The 20510-nt window shown below is 41.1% G+C and overlaps 1 protein-coding gene across 1 annotated transcript in view; it reads left to right on the top strand.

Annotated features, from left to right (window-relative positions):
* The window catches only part of cdk17 (cyclin-dependent kinase 17), a 36326-nt gene that overhangs the window by 10470 nt on the left and 5346 nt on the right, over window positions 1-20510 (top strand). Inside the window, exons 2-11 of the mRNA XM_046379768.1 lie at window positions 6511-6655; window positions 8879-9043; window positions 13228-13361; window positions 16345-16470; window positions 17562-17618; window positions 17725-17839; window positions 18133-18227; window positions 18733-18795; window positions 19617-19740; window positions 19948-20068. Coding sequence (XP_046235724.1) covers window positions 6529-6655; window positions 8879-9043; window positions 13228-13361; window positions 16345-16470; window positions 17562-17618; window positions 17725-17839; window positions 18133-18227; window positions 18733-18795; window positions 19617-19740; window positions 19948-20068 — 1127 coding nt within the window. The 5' untranslated portion in view covers window positions 6511-6528. The remainder of the gene's footprint in view (window positions 1-6510; window positions 6656-8878; window positions 9044-13227; window positions 13362-16344; window positions 16471-17561; window positions 17619-17724; window positions 17840-18132; window positions 18228-18732; window positions 18796-19616; window positions 19741-19947; window positions 20069-20510) is intronic.

The raw sequence follows: 20510 nt of genomic DNA, 5'->3' as shown, positions 1-20510 counted from the left end.
TGATGTCTTTGTGGTGGTGTACATCATGTAGGACAGACAGTAGTGCTTTGATTGTAATGTATACTGGCAATATGAGGGAAACTCCCCGGTGTGTGTGTGTGTGTGTGTGTGTGTGTGAGATAGAGAGAGATCTCTAAACGGTCACCATGATGTAAGCGCGCCTGAGGCAGTACAAACATTATATTCACCTGTGATCCTAAAAGCAGACGTTTGTAAATGAGGAAAAATCAAAAGTGAGCACCTGGGTAAGTTCAGATTTCGCCTTTGAGCTTTTTTCGGCTGGACTGTAGCTTTTCATCTAAAGCGCTTTGATTATTGTGTTTGTCACTGTTTTAAATAAAACTGCGATTTCCATTCTGTGCATGTGGGTGGCGAGCAACCTGTGAATGTGGGAGAAATTGTTCAACGAGAGAATTTACAGATAAAGGACACTTGACGGTTGAATTATTACACAAAGAAAATAAACGTTATGAAATCAGCTTGTTATTAGATAATAGTGAAGATAGGCAGGATGTTTGATGCTGAGCTGATGAGTCATATGAGATTTGAAACCGATGAAGAAATGAAGCTAATGTTAGCTGCTGCCAAAGATTGGAGGCTAATCTTCGATTTTTTTTTTCCATGGTGAATTAAAAGATGAGACTGGCCTTATTCTATATTTTTCTTAATGTCAGCATATCCCAAATATTATAAGGTCTGACTTTCCTACTCTGTCTGGCTAACAGACCAAACTTTCCTATAGATGACTTGAGACTTAACAGTTCAAAAATATACTGTTATCATTCTTCAAGAAAACCTCTGTAATCTGTAATTTCTGTTTTTTTTTGTGAGGCATAAATGAATTTGCATTTAGTGTTTTAGTGAGTATTTTGAAGCAGTGGGAACGTGTATGTGGAACTGACTCAAAACAATAATGGCGCCCATAGTTACAGTAATGAAGGAACATGCCACTCAGCGGTGGGGCTCACTGATTGATTGTTTTAATAGTTTCTGGACAACAGTGGACCTCTGTGCAACAGAGAAACAAGCTTCTGCATATCAGGCTTTAGATTAGTTTTTCTTTACACAAGCAGTACTCGTTTATAAGATCAGTTTGTTACTGGTGTTGGTCTTTCTATGTATCACTAAACCTATTATGCTTATTATGGCACTATACAGTACAGCATTATATATTTTAAGTTTGCCAGGAGTGCTGCCCTCCCACATGCTGTACACACATAGAACCAACTCTGACAAAGTGATTGGAACAAATTAACATGGTAACACTGTTTTTAATCAGGCCTTTTTGTTCATAGCTGTGGAAGTATCACAGCATTTCAGTTTTAATAAGCAATAAGCTTTGGCATTGTTCACATTCCCCCTTGATTACTTGCTGCATGCTGGTCATATCGAATGAACTGGAAGCAGAGGAATAACACAACATTTTTATCATGTTTGTATACGAGTCATTCTTGTCTCAGAATTTAGTTAAGCCAAAGTAGAAACTTCAAACTTTCATTGGAATCAGCTGGAATCAGAAGTGTTTAAAACTGATATTGTTGATACATTTGTATGCATTTGGGATTTTGCTGCAGTTTTTTTCTGGCAGCTGGGTTTGTTGATGAAAGCCCTACATTTGTGTTGTTCACAAAATCGTTATTTGTGAACAGCTTATATACATCGTGTTACATACAATATCCATAGCAGCCTTCAAGTGCGTCAACAGAATCTGTAACTCCCACTTCATAAGTTGCATTTACTTTGTGGGTACACCTGCAGTAGACAGTAGAGTATGTTTGCTCTGAGTGGGTGTGTGTATGTTTTGGAGAGGACCAGTAACAATATGTAATAATTGCTAAATTTTGCATCATCTTCTCAATGAGGAAAAACTAGAAGCAAGGACTCATATGATCAGACACAAACCCTACAGGGCAGTATGACCCGGTGAGCACTAAGGAGTGGACCACAAATAACACAGAAGTATTGATGTGTTGATCTCTTTGATTAGTTAGGTCATTTTCCCAGCGGGATATGTTCTGTCCTCGCTGCCTCATGTCCTCTGAAAGGAAAGTGATGATTTGGTCTATTTTAAAGTGGTTGTGATCCTCATATGAGTGGGTCTATTTTGAACAACAGTTTGAACTGCATTATCTGTTGTTTTAATTTAGAAACGACATGGGCGCTGGCGACTGTTCAGCCTTCCTCTGAAGTCTCCCTCTGGACTTTTTTTCTGTCTTTTTTGGAAACACTTACAGAACCATTAAATCTATTAAAGACAAAGCTGATAACGTGGTTTGAGATGCTTTTGATAGCGGTTTCAGTGTTTGTGCCCCAGCTCCAGGTTTAGATGATGTGGTCGGAGATATCAAAAAATATTTGATATCTTTTTTTTTTAATCTATTTGATATATTTATTTTTGAATTGTGTATATATATACATATATATATATATACATATATATATAGCCTCTCTGTAGGCTCTCCAGTAGTTTCTACGTAGAAAAAAGTTTTCTACCTGCACATAAAAGAATTCATGACATGTTCATCTCTCTTCTTTATAAAAGGAAAAGTTTAACCATTTTGGAAATATATTTATTTATTAAATATACAGCTACAGCCAGCAGCCGTTTAGCTTAGCTTAACTTTGTGTAAAGACCTGGAACAGGGGGAGCTAGCTCACCTGGTTCTGCCCAAAAGCATGAAAATCTGCCTAACAGCACCTCCAAAGTTTTGTCATCCCCATAAGGTTGCAAGGCAACAATCCATGCTTCACAAGTTATCCTTTGTGTGATGGTATTTGCAAGTCGGGTGCATTGAATTGAATGATTTGCCAATACATCATCCAGCGATTATTCTGACAGATATTGGGATTGTGAGATGAGTCACGAATTTAGTAGAAACGTTAGTTTTTGAGTTTCATTTTCAGGACATTTTTGTTGGGGTCTGTACCAAACTGGCATGTTGTGCATGCCGTACCATGCCGGGCATCTTTGTAGCACCACAGTGCTCCATTTATAATGTAATGTTACAATGCATTTTACCCTTGTCAAAAAATTGCAGCTCTTGTGATTTGGATGCACACATGGCCGTATTGCCATTTTGATAATATTTTCATTAATTGCTCAGCCTCATTGGAAGTGCGGACAAAAGTGGCAAACAAAAGACGTGTAAATTTTATCTAGATGTAAGCGTTAATGAAACCTAAGAAGATAAGAATCTGACATACATTCGATATCAACTTCTGCTCCTTCACATACATGATGCATTTAATTAGGGTTATTTAGATGAATGACCGGGTTTAACAAGCTGGGTCAACTAGCTAAATTTCGATAACACACGTTTAATGAGTAAATTACAAGGAAACATGTCTTTTACAACCCACCGGGCCACGCTTGATTGGTCACCTAAAAAACTTAATGTTCTTAATTCCCAAATTTGCCATAAACACAAAACTAGCCACTGAAATTAAGCCTGATGTGGCACCACCACCCTATCTCTCTCTCTCTCTCTCTCTCTCTCTCTCTCTCATCAGTACTGTACATGCCTGAAGTCACTCTGGTGATTTCATGGCTCTTAACCAAACACAAAGACTCCATTATGGCTTTGTTCACCCAAAAGAACTCACTCTTTCCTTCCTTTTTCTTTCCTCCCTCATCATATTCTTCCTCTCTGTTTTCCCCTCGTCTTCTTCCTCCTCCTCTTCACATTCACACTTTCACCCACATCTCTGAGAAAAAGCCGCATTTTCCGTTTCATTACCTCATTCTGATATTGGAATTGGAAAAAGAAGGAAGGGAGCGGGGGGGGGGGGCAGAAAAGAAAGGAAGACAAGGAGTGGAGGTGGGAAGGTGTGTGTGTGTGTGTGTGTGTGTGTGTGTGCGCGCGCGTGCATGTGTAATCATTAGCCCAGTAATTAGGCCTCGTCGCCTGTTGTCTCTCTTTTCATTTGCCCTTTGAAGTCTTCTCTTCTGGACTACCCATTGCACTTGGGAGGCATCCAGGAGAGGGCAGAGCAGTGATGTAGTGGGGGTTGTCTGGAATGTGGGTCAAAATGTGTGTGTGTGTGTGTGTGTGAATTTCCGGAGATGCTGATGATGAAAAACCTTTGAGGGGGTCTCAGTTTTCCCTCCATGTCTCTCCATTCTTGGCAGATCACATCTGCTGTTTGTCACCCCCCCTCCATACACAAACACACACACACACACATACACACATACACTCACATAAACACGTTATCATTCATATGTGCTACATGCTGTATTCTCAATACACTCACACATACATACAGTACACACGCTCACACACATGTCACATGAGTCTCTTTGTTTTGGTTTGCCGCAGAGATAAAACCCGTCTCTGTTACGCTCCCCTACAAGGGAGACAAAGAGCGCTTATCTCACATACAGTGAGTGTGTGTGTGTGTGTGTGTGTGTTCGAGGGAGAGAATGTGTCTGTGTGTCTCTATGAGCGTGTTTCTCCAGTGCAGTCATTTTATTTTGTTATTGTGATTTCTTTACAAGCAGGATTTTGCAGTCTCATTAGCTGGGATTTTATTTCCCTTTTTTTTTCCATTACCAGACTGTCTGATAGCTTTTTTTTGTGTGTGTGTGTGTGTATGTGTATGAGTGTGCATATGGCAACTTCAGATCTGCATGCCGATAGGGCCACCAGAGCCAGCATGACACACTTCCCTTCAAAAGTGGGCTAATCACACTCAAGTTCCTGGATGGCGCAACAAACACACTTGGTAGCAGAGTTGTAAAACGTCTGGAAAAAACGCTTTTCTCACTTATGCAGTAATAATCCACCCTGAAGACCTGAAAGTCTGAACATTTTGAAATGCTTTGACTTTGAAATCATCTTTAATTCACTGCGTTAGCCAAAAACACATTCCCATGTGGGTTTTTATTATGTTTTATTAATATTTTCAGTAATACTTTGTGTGTGATATGATATTGTATCCATATCACCCAACTATCACTTAACTTGACTTCAATATTGCGTGAGTAATATTGTGAAAACTACAAAATAATAGCTCTGTTTAAGACTACTCTGAGTTGACAAAACAAAGGTCTAATTACTTTTCATAGCTTTCGAGCGTATCACACAGCAGTGTCATTAACTGACAAAGTTTTCCTATTCGTCAAACTGTCTGTTATTCTGAGCACTTTTACGACTCCTCATTTTGTCGCCTTGCCAGTTGATTCTTGGCCTCAGAAACAGCTCTTACCTGCAGAGTAAGCACCTCAAATATGTGTTGGTTGCTCAGAATTTCCATTAGCCAAAATGGTTTTGTTGAAATAAATCCATACATTTCGAGATGTTTAGTATTAAGAACAAAAGCCACGTTATGGTCAATAACGTGACTATAGTGGTGTCAGTACGCAGTGATTCACAGTGATTCAAACCACCGTAGTTTACCTTTTTGAAACTGATGCTTTAGTTACAAAAGTACTTAACGCAAAGCTGTTAAAACCATATTCCTACAGTGAAATTAATATTTATGAAATTTAATCTCATAATGAATAAATTCTTCTTTCGTAGCCTGCTGGGTTTTAATTAGACCAACCACAGCCATCCGAGAGGAAATTCAGGTCATGGCCCCACACACACACACACACACACACACACACAAACCTCCATGTATAAATGAGTGTGTACACACACTCTGATTAATAGGTTGCGGTTGTGTGTGAGATTCTGGTCACATGACGCGACACTGATTGATGAAGTGATTCTCGCCACGCAGTGTCATGAATGACAAATTTCTGAAGGGGTCGGGGTGTGTGTGTGTGTGTGTGTGTGTGGGTGAGCAGGCAGGCAGATGGTGTCTCATGAGTATGAGGGGAGCTAATGACCTTGAGAGAGACGAAACAAGGGAAGAGATGGTGACTGCAGGGGTCGGTTTGTTTTGCGCTGAGAGTCTGGTGGGGCGGAGCATTTCTGCTGCTGCTTCCTCCCTGCATTTCCTCCACTCACCCAACGTGCCCATTCTTCACACACATGTACATGTACACACACACACTTGCATAGGGCGTTAACTCAGCGACACAATGAACAGGGGCTGACTTGAAGCAGAGTGAGCAAGGTGTTTCCTGTGACCTGGACGACTGCTGCGTCAACACGAACACACTCGTCTGGGACAGCATGAGTTTGCAGACCTGATTTGACTCTTTCCTCCTTTCATTAATCCAGTTCATTAATCTCTCTCTCTGTGTGTATGTGTGAATGTGCATGTAAGAAAAAACAGCTGTATTCAAGTCTGGGATATTCATCCTTTATTTATTTTATCCTTTATATTATTTATTCATGTGCCGTTCAAGCATTTGCAGAGTGAATGAATATTGGATTAAAAGCAGCTGAGCTGAGATACTCTGGATTGTACAAACACCTCCGGAATTCCCCACACTGTGCACACTCATGCACAACAAAAACGAAACTGTCTTCCAGACATTGTCTGCATTCGTCTAATTGTGGATCAGTCCTTTACTGCTGAACGAATGTTGACTGAGCGTTTGTGTCTGTCCCGCAGGCCGTGCACTGCCCTGCTATGGAGAAGATGAAGAGGATTAAGAAGCGTCTGTCGTTAACGCTCCGCTCCAGTCAGACCATCGACGAGTCTCTGTCTGAACTGGCTGAGCAGATGACCATCGAGGATGGTGGCACCAAGGACAACGGTGAGGATTCGACACATTTTATCTCTCAGACAAATAAGTAAATATATCTGACTATATGCTATTATATGCTATATACTGTCATGACATTGTTGAAGCAGAATACACAAATACTTTTGAGTGTATGAGGCCATGAATGTTCTTTGTAATAATCTGGGTATGACCGTGGAGAATCAGTGCCACAGTCCAACCGAGGGAGGAAATTCCAATGCTCTGATTTTTATAGTATCTATATAATATTAGTCAGCAGGCATGTGAAAATGAAACACACACACATGCACAAAACACATGGTTGGTAGCTTGGTAGCTCTCATGGGTGTTTAAATTATGTAGCACTGAAGTTGATGGAAAGAACGAGAGAGTACAGCGTGCATCAGTAACAGCTGTAATGGACTTCCAGGGAGTAGCGCTCCATCATGTTATGTAACAGGAGTAAGCGCAAGGGAGCTGAACGTATGCATACGCACACACACACACACAAGACAAGGTAGTATAAGCATCCACACACTCTCCTTGTCATGTCTTTGTTATGCAACATTCTGCCTGTTTTGGCACCTCAGTACAATTTGTCTCCAACAAGCTGTTGGATGATTGACACATGAAAGTGACTGGCAGCCACCAGTGACTGACAAATGCCAGAATAAATGGACACACACGTCCATCTTTTACAGAAGGTTTCCCATTTCAGTCACTTGGCTGTTGCTCCACGTCCAGAAGGACTTGAGCTTGAGTTCCTTGATCAACAAAAAACTACAAGTTGGTCTCCAACAGTGATGGAGGTCAAACATTAGAACCTTCCAAAACAAACAAAGCAAAACACGTGGCTGCATTTTACTGTGTATTTAAATTGATTTATGAGAAATACTGTGTCATTTTAATGTTGGTCACTGAAAAGGTTTCCTTACCCTGCTCAAATCTCAAGTAGCCATGACATTTTTACCTCCTTTGTTGATATAGCAACGTCATATGCTCGACCTGTAATTCTGATATGTCGGCCGAGCACCTGAAGGCAGCGTAACCTTAATTTTGGAGGTTGACAAGTGAGAACACAGCACAGTCTGTGAGAAGGCGGACCACAGTTTAAAAGGTTGGATGAGCTCAATAAAGTTGGCAGGGGCAAAAAGATAAACCCACAAGAAGTGACAGACTTACAGCCTGTCTAATACAGATCAAAATGAATACATTTATGATGTCTTTGCACGGGTTTGTCTGAACTTTCCCCACAGGTGCAACACTGGCTTGTGATATCTGCTTACATGGTTTCCTTGTATTCCTTATCCAAGTAGGATTGAAAATTTCAATGCTAAATGAGTGATTTTGCTTATTGGTACAGTAAGATAATTGCCCATTAGCTATCATTTTTCTGGTACTACAACCATTTTATTTAGATTTTTATGCTGTTCATCCACATTTGTAGAAGCAGTAGGTATTAATTTGTGATTCCAAAATAATTGGACATTTTGGACAGAAGACACAGGTCTATCCGGGCCAGGACCAGCAAACTGAGCCACAGCCTGTCCCTCCCAGGCAGTCAGGCTAATTAATGAGCACTTTAACACCCCCCGCCCCCCCTTAAATGTGAAGCTACAGGCAACAGCAGGTTACCTTAGCCTGCCGAAAAGAACGGAACAAAGGCAGGGGGGGCAGCAACAGCCAGCCTGGCTCTGTCAAAAGTTAAAACAAGCCGCCGTCCGGCAGTACAGGAAGAACTGTGTTTGGACACAAACTGAAGAAAATTTTCAGCTTGCATGATTAGGATTTGATCACTGGATACTTTGACCGTGTCTGACCAAATGACCAATCTCTTTGTATTGCTCAGTTTCTTTCTAAATAATTAAAAAGTATTGACATTTCATCCTGCTCCTATTGAGTTGGCTTTTGAAAACAAAGTTATTGCAACATTACATAACACTGGAGAATATCTGATGTCGTGTTGCATTTATTTATACACAATTCATGATAATTTTAGTCTGATGTTTGTTATTTTCGGAAAATGTCAGGACCTTATCTCAAATGTTGAATACATTTCTGTTAAACAGAGCTTGGCCACACAGCATGTATTTCAAATAAAGCAAACACTGCAACGGGTTAAAGAAAATAAGAACTGGCATTTAGTTTCATTATGTTGATACCTGATGTGGGTTTCTGGGGATTTGTGACACAGCTGCAGAAACCCTGTTTAGATTTTCAGAGAACCGCGACAGTCGTTGTTTCATTATGTTTCAGAGCCCTTCATGAGGAACGGCCGCCCGCCCACGTCCCACAGCATGCACTCCTTCCTGCACCAGTACACAGGCTCCTTCAAGAAGCCCCCGCTGCGCCGGCCGCACAGCGTCATCGGTGGCACCCTGGGGTCCTTCATGGCAATGCCACGCAATGGCAGTCGGCTGGGTGAGACACTCACTCACACACACACACGTGTTCACACACTTATATACACGGACACACAGAAGGAAGTGAGTAGTGACGGAGCAGATGGCATCCCGGAACAAACAGGAAACGTGTCACAGTCCTGATATTTCCATCCTGCTTCTTACATTCACAAACCCGTGAGGTAGCTCCTCCCTTCGCCCTCAGCAGGCCTGTTTTTGCCCAAGTGACAGCTGGATGGGGGATTCAGTCAAACATGACAGCATTTCCTGTGTAAACTGATTCATCACACTGGACCCGTAACAGTGAATCTGATCCTGAGGCTTGGAAGGGAGGACGATGTTGGGATGATTCAAAGCAGCAGCAGATTTCAAGCTGGCAGCTAAGGAACAGCCAAGAGGGTGATGAGATGATTCAGGGGACAGCAGTTTGTTCAGAAGAACAAACTGTTGTGGGTTATGTGGAATCTACCAGCCTCCAGGCTTTTTGAATATTTAGTCATGCAAACCTGGGAGGATCAGAAGGGGTGATCACACATTTATCTTTAAGGCTTATAATATGTGGTAACTAATGCTTCGGTGTTTGCATGTTTGCATTATCTTACTCAGATTTAGGAATACTGACAGGCAGCCAGTCCAGATTCTTCTTTGATTTCACTGTACCAGACTGATGCTGCATTAAACCTTAAACAAACCTTGTTTAACATTGTTTAGCCATTTTTTTCCCACATTGCTAGGCAACAATCAACAGCATCTGTGCTAACAGTCTTTTTGACTCTTTAGCTCTGCTATTTAGAGTTTCTTTTGGTGTCAAGTGATGTAATGTTCATTATTTCAGTAAACATGTGGGCCCTGATTGGTGCTTCTCTAAGGTAATTCTTGTACACTCAAGCACTTACTGAGCCTCGCACTGGACCCTGGCCTAGATAGAGGGACTTGGATCTAAAAACAGGACAATTAAGTAGGACATTGATGTGCCACATAGTGCTGCTCTGCTCTGTGCTTATAAGCAAAGCTGGTAAAGACAGGAGTGGAGATGATTGGGAAAGAAAGATCAAAAATGACAATAAAAACCTTCAAGGCTTTTGGGAGGGATGAAGAAATGAGGCAAGAGAAGAGAAGCGACATGTGAAAGCAAAAGGAAAAACAATTTGCCAAGTTTAGAAAACAGTCTTAGGAGTTTCTGAAGAGAGAGAGTCAGGTTCAGTTGTTGGCAGGTGAAGACATGACGGGAGAAAGTAAACTTATTTTCGTGAGCGAAAGAATTTGGGGAGTTTCTGAAGTAACAGGAGATAATGGAGAAGTATGTCAAAGTAAAAAGGGGTTAAAAGCAACAAAAGTAGGACAGATGAGATCATTTGGAGATGTTGGAGAAGACGAGGCACACAAGTTAGAGAGATGCAGGTAGCAAAGGAATGTGTCGAAATGATACAGGTCGGCCGCAGCCTGCGAAAACAAGATGGGAGAAAAAGAAGAATATGTAGATTGAAAGGAAAAGAAGAGAAGAAGTGGGAAGTGAAAGAAAATGGTGAGGTGTTTTTTGAAGCAGAATAAGAAATATGCAAATGAGATACAGAGAAGTGACAGGAAAAGGGAAGAGAGATCATTTAGAAGTTTACAAAGAAGAGGGAAAGTGGGGTAAGAATGAGTTGTTTGCAAGGAGTTTATAGAGAGACAGTAAGTAGGTTAGGAGGAGGAAAGTGTGGCAGTTTATGGGGAAGAAAACGGAGAAGGAGGAAGGTCTTTGAAGAAGATGTTATAGTGAGGTTAGGTCTTGTTACCAGCAAATGTGCACAACATGTTGTAAATGTATCCCTATGCGAGCAAGAGACTTTGTATTTCTCAAACATGGATTGTTAACATCTTTACGCAATGAATATAATGAATAATGAATCTCACCACAGACAGAAACACCTCCAGAATATGTGGTCGACCTCATCTCTCTTAAAGGTTTGGTGATACTTGTGGTTACTGATGATAGGCTAATAACGAGCAGGAACAGCTGATTTGTCAGAAATACAACAGGAGCCCGGATGTTTGTTTGCAGAGCAGCCAAATAAATTCATTTAGTTTTAATAGACAAGTCCATCAGTAATTGGCCTTTTTTCCACAGACCACAGTCTGATTTGTTGCACAAGAGCTCTCCCACAGGGTGCAGTAAAAGCTGGTTGTTTACTCCGCTGATGATGTGGAGGTGTGCAGCCTGTTGCCTATAGCTTTTCACCTGACAGCTTGCTGTGGCTGTTGCTTCTTATTCTGTTAGTCCTACAAAAACATTACACATTTTGACAAACAATCATGGTTAGCGCTCACATATCCATTGTGATGACTGTGATTTGTTCCCTGATATTACTTACATAAAATTACAAACAGTCACGGTGGATCTCTCCACTGGCATCATTTCCCGTGAATCTCTCACACTTAAGAAGGCAGTTTGAACCCAGAGGGGAAATGGCAGACTCCACCACTGAAAATAAAAACTACTACATATTGGGGAAATTTCAGAATGTGAATACACTGAATGGCTATTGCTAAAAAAAAAATGACAACTATTAATAGTAACAGGGTTTGATTTCATTAAAATTGTAATGATTTTAACTTTTTTGTTTTTCAAATAAAAGCAAAATTGTTGACATCGTACACAACTATACACCCATGGATGACAGCAGAGTTTGTGTTTGTGCATCTGAAATTTAGGAACTGCTTTACCTTATTACACCTGTGTATCACTTGTTGTTACGTGTGGTCAGGAGAGATTCTCAGTGTATGCACATTCTGAAGCATGAGAAGGAACTGATGGATCTGATTGGACACGGAAGGAAGTGAGCACAGCTGTGTGCACCCATGTTGATAAATGAGGTGAAGGCAGAGGAGATGGATGAAGGTATGTGTTTGCAGAAGCAAAACACATACCAAATAGATGCAAATAGATGAAGAAATTAGGAAGATATTTGAAAAAAGGAAGATAGAGCTGTAAGAGGAAAGAAGTCTTCCATCTCCTCACAACAATTTCCTGTTCTTCCCACTTTTCTTCTTCCTCTCGTATGTCCTGTGTTATTATTTTTTTTTTCAAGCAAGACAGACAGTCTCTATTATGGTGTATTACACTGAAATACTGAAGTGTTACATTTTCTCTTCCATTTAAAGCCCTGCTGTTGCATATCAAGTTCTGCCACTATAACCAAAACCAAAGTTTGGATGGAGAAGCAACAGAGCAACCTCATGTCAACCATCTGTGAAAAACAGAGTGACATGGGTAGAATAACATGGGTCAGACCCAGAGGAAAATCCTGAAAACATTTCAGTTTCTAAAAGAAGATCAGCATTTCCGTGAATCTGAGGAGACTTTGGCCTTCTAACCAGATGACCACAGACCGGTTCACATTCTGGGTCAGAATCTTCTTCGGCTTGTGGCTGCAGAGTAATGAAGTAGGACTTTATGAAGTTTGTCAGTAACGTGCATAAATAGAGTAAGAGAGCTTTGTGAGGGTGCAAACTGCAGTCATTGTTTCCTAAATCGTACAGTGTAATTAATAATCTTTGGTGTGATGTTTAAAGAAATAATCAGGATTATCATTTTTGAAATAATTGCCAGCAGTTAATATCCATCAACAGGAAATAGATTTCTTTCTCATTCTTCTCTCACTTCTCTGCTCTGTGCTTTCACATTTGATGACAGACTGCTTGGTCGGAGGCGTTGACACACTGATGACAGAGAACTTTCAACCATAGCTACTCATTAACTGTGTGTGTGGAGTTGGAGGGGGTGCATGTGGTTTGTATATCAGTGTGTTTGCTCCTGTCTCTGCTATGGTAGCCGTGGTAGCTTTTCTGGCCTGGAAGAAGTGGTGCAGGTTGTTTAATCTTTGGCCTCGGGGGTGACAAGGGTGTGAGAGGGGGGAGTAGAGACAGAGAGAGGGAGAGAAGGTGGTCATGTAGTTGTAAGCAGGTAGATAGAGTTTATTAATGAATTTGTGAACTATAACTCCTCCGGTGGGAGCAATTAAGATGATGTAAACTACCTTTGAAATATTTGCATAAAGTGTAATATCAGGCAAAGTGCAGCCCGTTCATCATATTACACAGACTGGACCAGGTCTGATTTATAATAAATCATTTGTCAGATGTATCCAATGTGACTCGTTGAATAATAACCATATTTGTTTATTTCCATGTCTTTTAATGTACCTTCTGGTTTCGTCATAGATATTGTGCATGAGAACCTGAAGATGGGCTCAGATGGGGAGAGCGACCAGGCATCGGGAACGTCTTCAGACGAGGTGCAGTCACCAACCGGCGTCTGTCTGAGGAACCGTGTCCACCGACGGATCTCCATGGAGGTGAGACACGAGCGCACATTCACTCACTGCTGCAATAATTGGAAAAAACAATGGCTAGCACATCGAGTCCAACATTCCACCATTCGCCCCCTCTCCTCTGCCTCTGCTCTGATCTCCTCCTCCTCCTCCTACTCTCCCTCTCCCTCTCCCTCTCCCTCTCCCTCTCCCTCTCCCTCTTGGGGGATCTGATTTGAGGGGGGGCTCGGGGTAGGGGGGTTCATCTCCTAATGGGCTCTCAGTTTCTGGGTGTCATGATACTGATAGCAGTCCTGCTCCCTGAGGACCACAGCAGCGGCTGTTAAAGCGATGCAGTGTGAGAGTCTGTGCTTTAACCACTGTGATGTTCTCTATGTCAGACGTCTCAGCGCAGACAGGAGTTTCCTTTGTTCCTCTAGCAAGGATTAATATAGTCAAGTTATGCCAGAATCAGGATGGTGTTGGAATTTAAACACCTGCTCGACAGCAGAACATCACGTTGGTAGCTTTTGAAATTAAACAAGAAACAATCCTTTCTTTCTGTCTTTTCCTTTTCTGCCGTATTTAAATGAAACGTGAATACGAAGACAAAGTTGTCACAAAGGACTCCACTCCATCCAGTTTCTCATTCACGGGTTTCGTTCATATTTTCAGCCTGCAGAAACAGATTTTTTAAAATGCTAACCAGATCAAAGATGATTTATTGGCTTTGTTGACTGGCTGAGTACACCAGACAGTCACTTACCAAAGATCAGCAAATAAAACATGAATAGAATAAATGAAAGAAACTATTAGTTTCTAATTTTAGCTTATTATTATTTTTTAGTCTGAATTTTTTGGGACATTTTTGCTTTGAGCCACCATTCATTTGTCAGACTTGTGTTACATTGTTTCACACCAGCCATTATGTAAGCTGGAAAAGGTTATAAACTTCTGTTCTGCAAATAAAATGATGCTAAATGTTGGCTTTCTGTGGGTTTATGCTACATCACACGCAGATGTTCCAAATAAATCAGCTTCATCTTGATGAATGTTGAGCCTGCGGGAAGTTTTGTTCTGAAAAGGATGAGTGTCTCAGCCTGGAGGTCTCATGCCCCCTGCTGGCAGATGAGCATGTGTGAAAAAAGCACCTTGCCACATGTTTTGTCTCTCTCTCTCTCTCACACACACACACACACACACACACAGACTTGGTGACCTATTTTTTCCATTCTTTTTGAGTGTTTATTTCATTTGTAGGTGCATGAAACAAGAAGAGCTGAAGGATGTGGTGATAATGACCTGACCTGGTGCACACACACACTCACACACACACATGCACACACACGCACACACATACACACACACGTAAGCTCTGTTACATGAGCTTCTGTGTGCTCCTTTTCTTGTGGTTCTTTTGATGCCACTGGAGGTTGTGATGGAGGTTAAGGCCACAGTGTTTGCTGTTTATCAAATTAATTATGTATTATCAGTACTGAAAGAACATTTGATCGACTCATCTATTAATTCCTCCAACACTTTTATGCAAGTGCACATATAACAATTTTTAAAGGTCTAGTCTATAGGATTTAGTGACATCTAGTGGTGAAGTTGCAGATCACACCTAGTGAAACACCCCTCACTTTGCTCTCCATTTCCATGTGTGTAAGAGAAACCCGTGAAACTCACGAAAATGCAAAAGGCCTTGTGTGGCTTGTTCATTCTGGGCTTCCATAGAAACATGGTAGTGCAGCATGGTGGACTCTGTGGAAGAGGACCCACTCCTCCTGTAGATGTACAAGGTTCGTTATGAAGTAGCGAAAACATAACGATTCTTAAACACTATTGAAAACATGAATTCTGAATTTTATATTCCATTTCTGCCAGTAGATCCTCCTAAATCACATACACACACACTGGACCAAGAAAATGAGAGCGACAATGTGCTTTGCGAGCTGAGGGAAAAGCAAAAATTAAAGGAAATGCAATAAAAACAGATGAAATGCTGAGCCACAATGCAACAAACACCCAGAGAAAAAGCAGCTTAGAGTGACATTATATAACCCTTCTCTCTTCATGACTCTGATATGCGCTACATTATGAGAGCTTTTATTTGAATTCTCAGCTTTCATAATGCTGGCATCTCCTCTGGGCAGCACTGTCACATGGGACAAAGGACTACAGTAAATGAAATGAGAGGGGATAAGTTGATGGTATTTATGGAGAGGCCAAATTTGAAAGCGCCAAACAGATGTGACGTTTTCTCTCACTGTATTTTCACTCCACTCAGCCTTGTTTTTCCACACATCAGTCGGCATTATGTCACCTAACTGCTATCAGATGTGGTCTTTTGATCCTAGAATAGATCACTCAACAATAAGTGCCCTAATATTGACAACAACAGCCTGCGGTATAAATATAGGCTGAGAACACGAGGCACAAACATTAATAAACATGTCTGATTTTTAGTCTCGCCTGCTGTTTTGTTTTCCAGGGGTGTGTTTTCACAATCTGATTTGTGCTTACAAAGATTTTTCTGTTCGGCCGCAGTCACGCCTCGACACGCAGCCTCTTATTGTTACCCTCCATAAGATGGTGATCGACCTGATCTCTGTCTTCTCTCTGTGGGAGTAGGAGGAGATGAGAGCGAGTTATTTTCGACACTTTGTGTGTGTGTGTGTGTGTGTGTGTGTGTGTGTGTGTGTGTGTGGTTGGATGGGAGGACTCTGTTGCCTACATTGTCTTGTGCTGCTGGCTGCTGAGATACGCTACATGCCACATATAGACGCGAGGCATGTAGCAGTATATTTCTTATGCATGATTGCAGAACTGAGTGGCTCATAACCATCAACTCATGTGGTTAACTGACACTGTGTGTTCAACTTCAATCAGTATGAGAAGCAAGAATTTTGCTATTTTGCTTGCTATAGAGGTTTTTGGCTTGATGTAAAAAACTCATTGGCCGGATCCATTAAAGGAATGTCTGTATTAAACATTTTAATCATTCCTTTACTTGTGTGTGTTGTAGGACCTCAACAAGCGCTTATCTTTGCCTGCTGACATCCGAATTCCTGACGGTTACCTGGAGAAGCTGCAGCTCAGCAGCCCGCCTTTCGATCAGCCGCTCAGCCGACGCTCGCGCCGAGCCTCGCTGGTCAGTGTCTGTGTGTCTTTGTGACTGTGCGTCCTGGCTTTATTGCTTTGCAGTGCTGTCACCATACTCGCTCTGTGCAAGTTACCATGGCAACTGGCCCAGTGTGAGACCAGGATGGGTTAATCTGGAGTCACGTGCGCTCACCACCTGCCTTTAGACCGTCAGATTAGATCATAACACTCAGCTGTTGTGCGCTGTCTTCGTTGCAGACGTCGACTTATGCGTATTCAAAGTTTATCAACAATGACACCAAAGGTTAAAAAAGTTATCACTAGTGCTAAACAGATGGGGTTTTTTCTTTCTGAAGGATCAGGTAAAAATACTGCATTTCTTGCTGCTTTAGTACTTTTATGTATTGTTGTTCTCCTTTTGGGCAGTTCTCTACTGGCCACTCAAGAAGATGATAGAGGAAATGTAACAGAAAATGTTTGATCTGAAACAGGGACAATGTTTGTCCTCACACAAAATCAAGACTGCTGCATTTTCGGATTACTTTGAAACTAAAGAAAACTAAAAACATGGTGATCCTCAGGAGTTGTAAGGAGTGTCTTTTTTCCTATAATAATTGAGCAGATATATAAATAATTATTCATGAAGGACATTAGATATAATAATAATATCCTCAAAAAGCCTAAGTCATACTGCATCTAGAAATATGTGGACAATGTCTGTGTGTTCCACAATGGACTTATGACTCCAAGACAGAGGGCAGTTTTGACAGCAAACAGATTGAAAGCCTCTGATAGCTTCTGACAGGTTAGGTTTTGTTATCTGGTGAGGAAGCTCGGAGCTGCTTTTTTCCACCATTGTTCAACACACAGAGAGTAATCCATCACAGAAGGCACAGGCAGAGAGACCAATTTCTAAGAGAACAGTAACAGACCAGAAAATAGACCAGAATGCAACACATCTGCATTTTGTTTTTGAGTTTGTCTGAATGAATATCTGAAAATTTGGAGCAGCTTCAGGTTCCTGAGTAAAAAAAATACTATAAATCTGTTGAGATGAGTTGATTCAAAATTACTTTAACCTCGTATTGTTATATATTGTGACTTTGTCCGTGTTTAATTCTGACTCTGTTTTTTCCTCAGTCGGAGATTGGCTTTGGCAAGTTGGAGACGTACATTAAGCTGGACAAACTGGGAGAGGTAATGAAGACCTGAAATCCCTTCTGACACTTATCTATGAAGGAAATATGTTGTATGACTAATGCTAATTCAGGAGTACTGAGCCAGTGTTATGTGTTGCATTCAGGGAACCTATGCTACAGTATTTAAAGGACGCAGTAAGCTGACTGACAACCTGGTGGCGCTGAAGGAGATCAGGCTGGAGCACGAGGAAGGAGCACCATGCACCGCCATCCGAGAAGGTAATCAGCTTTTGTCTCCTCTATTTTGATATTTTATAAGTTCAGGGAAGTAAAACTTTTGTCAGGTTGATTTTCTAAAATAATCTGACTGGAGGTTGAACTTTTTAGTTCATTGTTAAAATTATCAATTCAAACTCAAAAATGCAAAACTCAAAATCATAAAAACATAACAATCCAAAAAATCTGTATGCCTTTCCAGATTCATTTATTAATTAATTTGTTTAATTATTTCATTTAAAAAAAAGTAACATATCTCTCCTTCTGTAAACACTCGCAATTCATTGTCTCTGTAGTGTCATTACTGAAGGACCTCAAACACGCCAACATCGTGACGCTACACGACATCGTCCACACTGACAAGAGCCTCACGCTCGTCTTCGAGTATCTGGTAAGACCCTCTGCTTCCTTGTCTTTGTGCAGAGCTTCTCAGACAAAGTGCTTGTAAATTTAATATAAAGAGAGAGACGTGAAAATACATTTAGCTGATATTAGGCATCTATTAAAGGACATTTCCAGCTGTTTTTTTTTGTTTTATTTTGTTGTTTTTTTTAATGGCTATTTTTACATGAATTTTCCCAATTGAAGAGTCATCAAGTGCTGCAAAACCAGGCTGTCGTCGTTATTTTACATATTCAGGAGCAACAAGATGAAAGCACTGGGAAATAACGTGCGGGAAGGAAATGTACCAAATGATCAGAAACATTAGCATAGATTATTACCGCTTTATGAGGAAGAAAATAATACATCAAGAGTATGTGTGAGATAGCAGAATGAGTCATAAAGGTGAAGTGCGTGTGAAAAATTCTATTATAATTTGTGAAAATCAGTGTAGAGATGTTCCATAGGTGTCAGTGTATCTACTTCCTGTCTGATGGTGTCGCCCCTCCTTGTAGGATAAGGACCTGAAGCAGTACATGGATGACTGTGGAAATATAATGAGCATGCACAATGTGAAGGTGAGGATAACTCTTACTGACTGCACTTTCTATTCTGCTCTCTTTACTTTATTATGCTTTTTTTTTCTTCTCACTGGAAAAATCATTTTCTGCTCTCAACCCTGTGGGCTTTTATTTCCTCTTTTGTATGTGTGCTCGTAATGAGACTGCATAGTGTTGTGGAAGAGCCACGTTTTTGCTGCTAATTCGCACCAGTCAGTGGCCCTTAACATGACCAGATAACGAAGGGTGATTGATAAGAGGACTGAGGTGGAGGGAGATGAGTTGTACAGCAGGTGCAGTTCAGTGCAGGTGCAGTTCAGCTCTTTGTGTGATTACACAGAAAGTTATTCTACTGTGATATTTCTATTTTGGGTATATGAAAATTCCAAGTCAGCATTGTCTGAAAAAAATGGACACCAGCCTTCATGTAGTCATCCGCTACCTCAGACTCAAGGGCTTATCACCCAGAGTGGTCCACTAGGAAAGGGTATCACCCTTAGACTACTACCTCTTGCCTAAGATGAGGAAGGGGCTCACTGGTCACCATTTTGACACTAATGACCCCACGGCTAAATGTGTAAATGTACCCGGGGACTATGCTGAAAAATAAATGTGTTGGGTTTTCTAAAATGGACTCATTCTGTCTTAGGCCATTAACTTATCACTGTTTGTAGTTCTAGGAACTTAGCAGCCCCCCTCCCTCCTTTTGTGGAAGTTGAGCCACCATTAATGCAAGAAAAATAACATCTAACCATGAAAACTAGGCAGGACAAATAAAGACTAAAAAAATATTGTGTGGTAAGACATTAATAACATGAAGTTTCTGCATGTCTTCCCAGATTTTCCTGTTCCAGATTTTGCGAGGGCTGTCGTATTGTCATAAGAGAAAAGTTCTCCACAGGGACCTGAAGCCCCAGAACCTCCTTATCAACGAGAAAGGAGAACTCAAACTGGCTGATTTCGGTAAGAGGAACCACGGCATCAGCTGATTGTCTGTAGGGCGGTAGAGGAGGGGGCAGCACGAGTATGTCTGGCATCCTCGCAAGAAATTTGGAAAGGAAAGTTTGAAAAAAGTGGGATTATTTCCATTTGTGCTCTTTATACAGATGTAACGCTTCTCTTGTATGTAGACAATGCTTATGTCTCTTTATGTCTCTGGTGGTCTGACAGGTCTGGCGAGGGCCAAGTCTGTCCCGACTAAAACCTACTCCAACGAGGTGGTGACTCTTTGGTATCGGCCTCCTGATGTCCTGCTGGGATCCTCTGAGTATTCAACACAGATTGACATGTGGTACGAGCCTCACAAGAACCCTGGTGCTCACAGTACTAACACTTACTACAGGCATAGCAACAATAATTGTTCTCACAACCGTGTATTCAGAATGTGATGTCATTTAAATGCCTGTTAGTGTAATGGTCAGGTGCCCCAATACTTTTGTCATTTGTCTATTTACTGTACATGGCTTTGGTTTAACATTGGAGGTGGTTTAAAGCATGGTGTGTCTCATATAATTGCTAAAGGTTACATAAAGGCATGTAAGAAAAGAGCCAGTAGCTGTCAATAGCTAATTTGTTGCCCATTTGCTAGAATGTACTTATGGGCACGCTATCAGACCGTGAAACCTCCTCCTTTGTTTTTAGTGATTTTTAACTACCATTCCTCATTTCATACACAAAACAATGGATCACTTAATTCAAAAAATAATTAGCACTTAAATGACACTACTGTTCTG

This window comes from Scatophagus argus, chromosome 22, assembly GCF_020382885.2.
Source record: "Scatophagus argus isolate fScaArg1 chromosome 22, fScaArg1.pri, whole genome shotgun sequence".
NCBI classification, from domain to species: domain Eukaryota; kingdom Metazoa; phylum Chordata; class Actinopteri; family Scatophagidae; genus Scatophagus; species Scatophagus argus.
The sequence above is the reverse complement of the archived record's forward strand: the minus strand, read 5'-3'. Positions and strand labels throughout refer to the sequence as shown.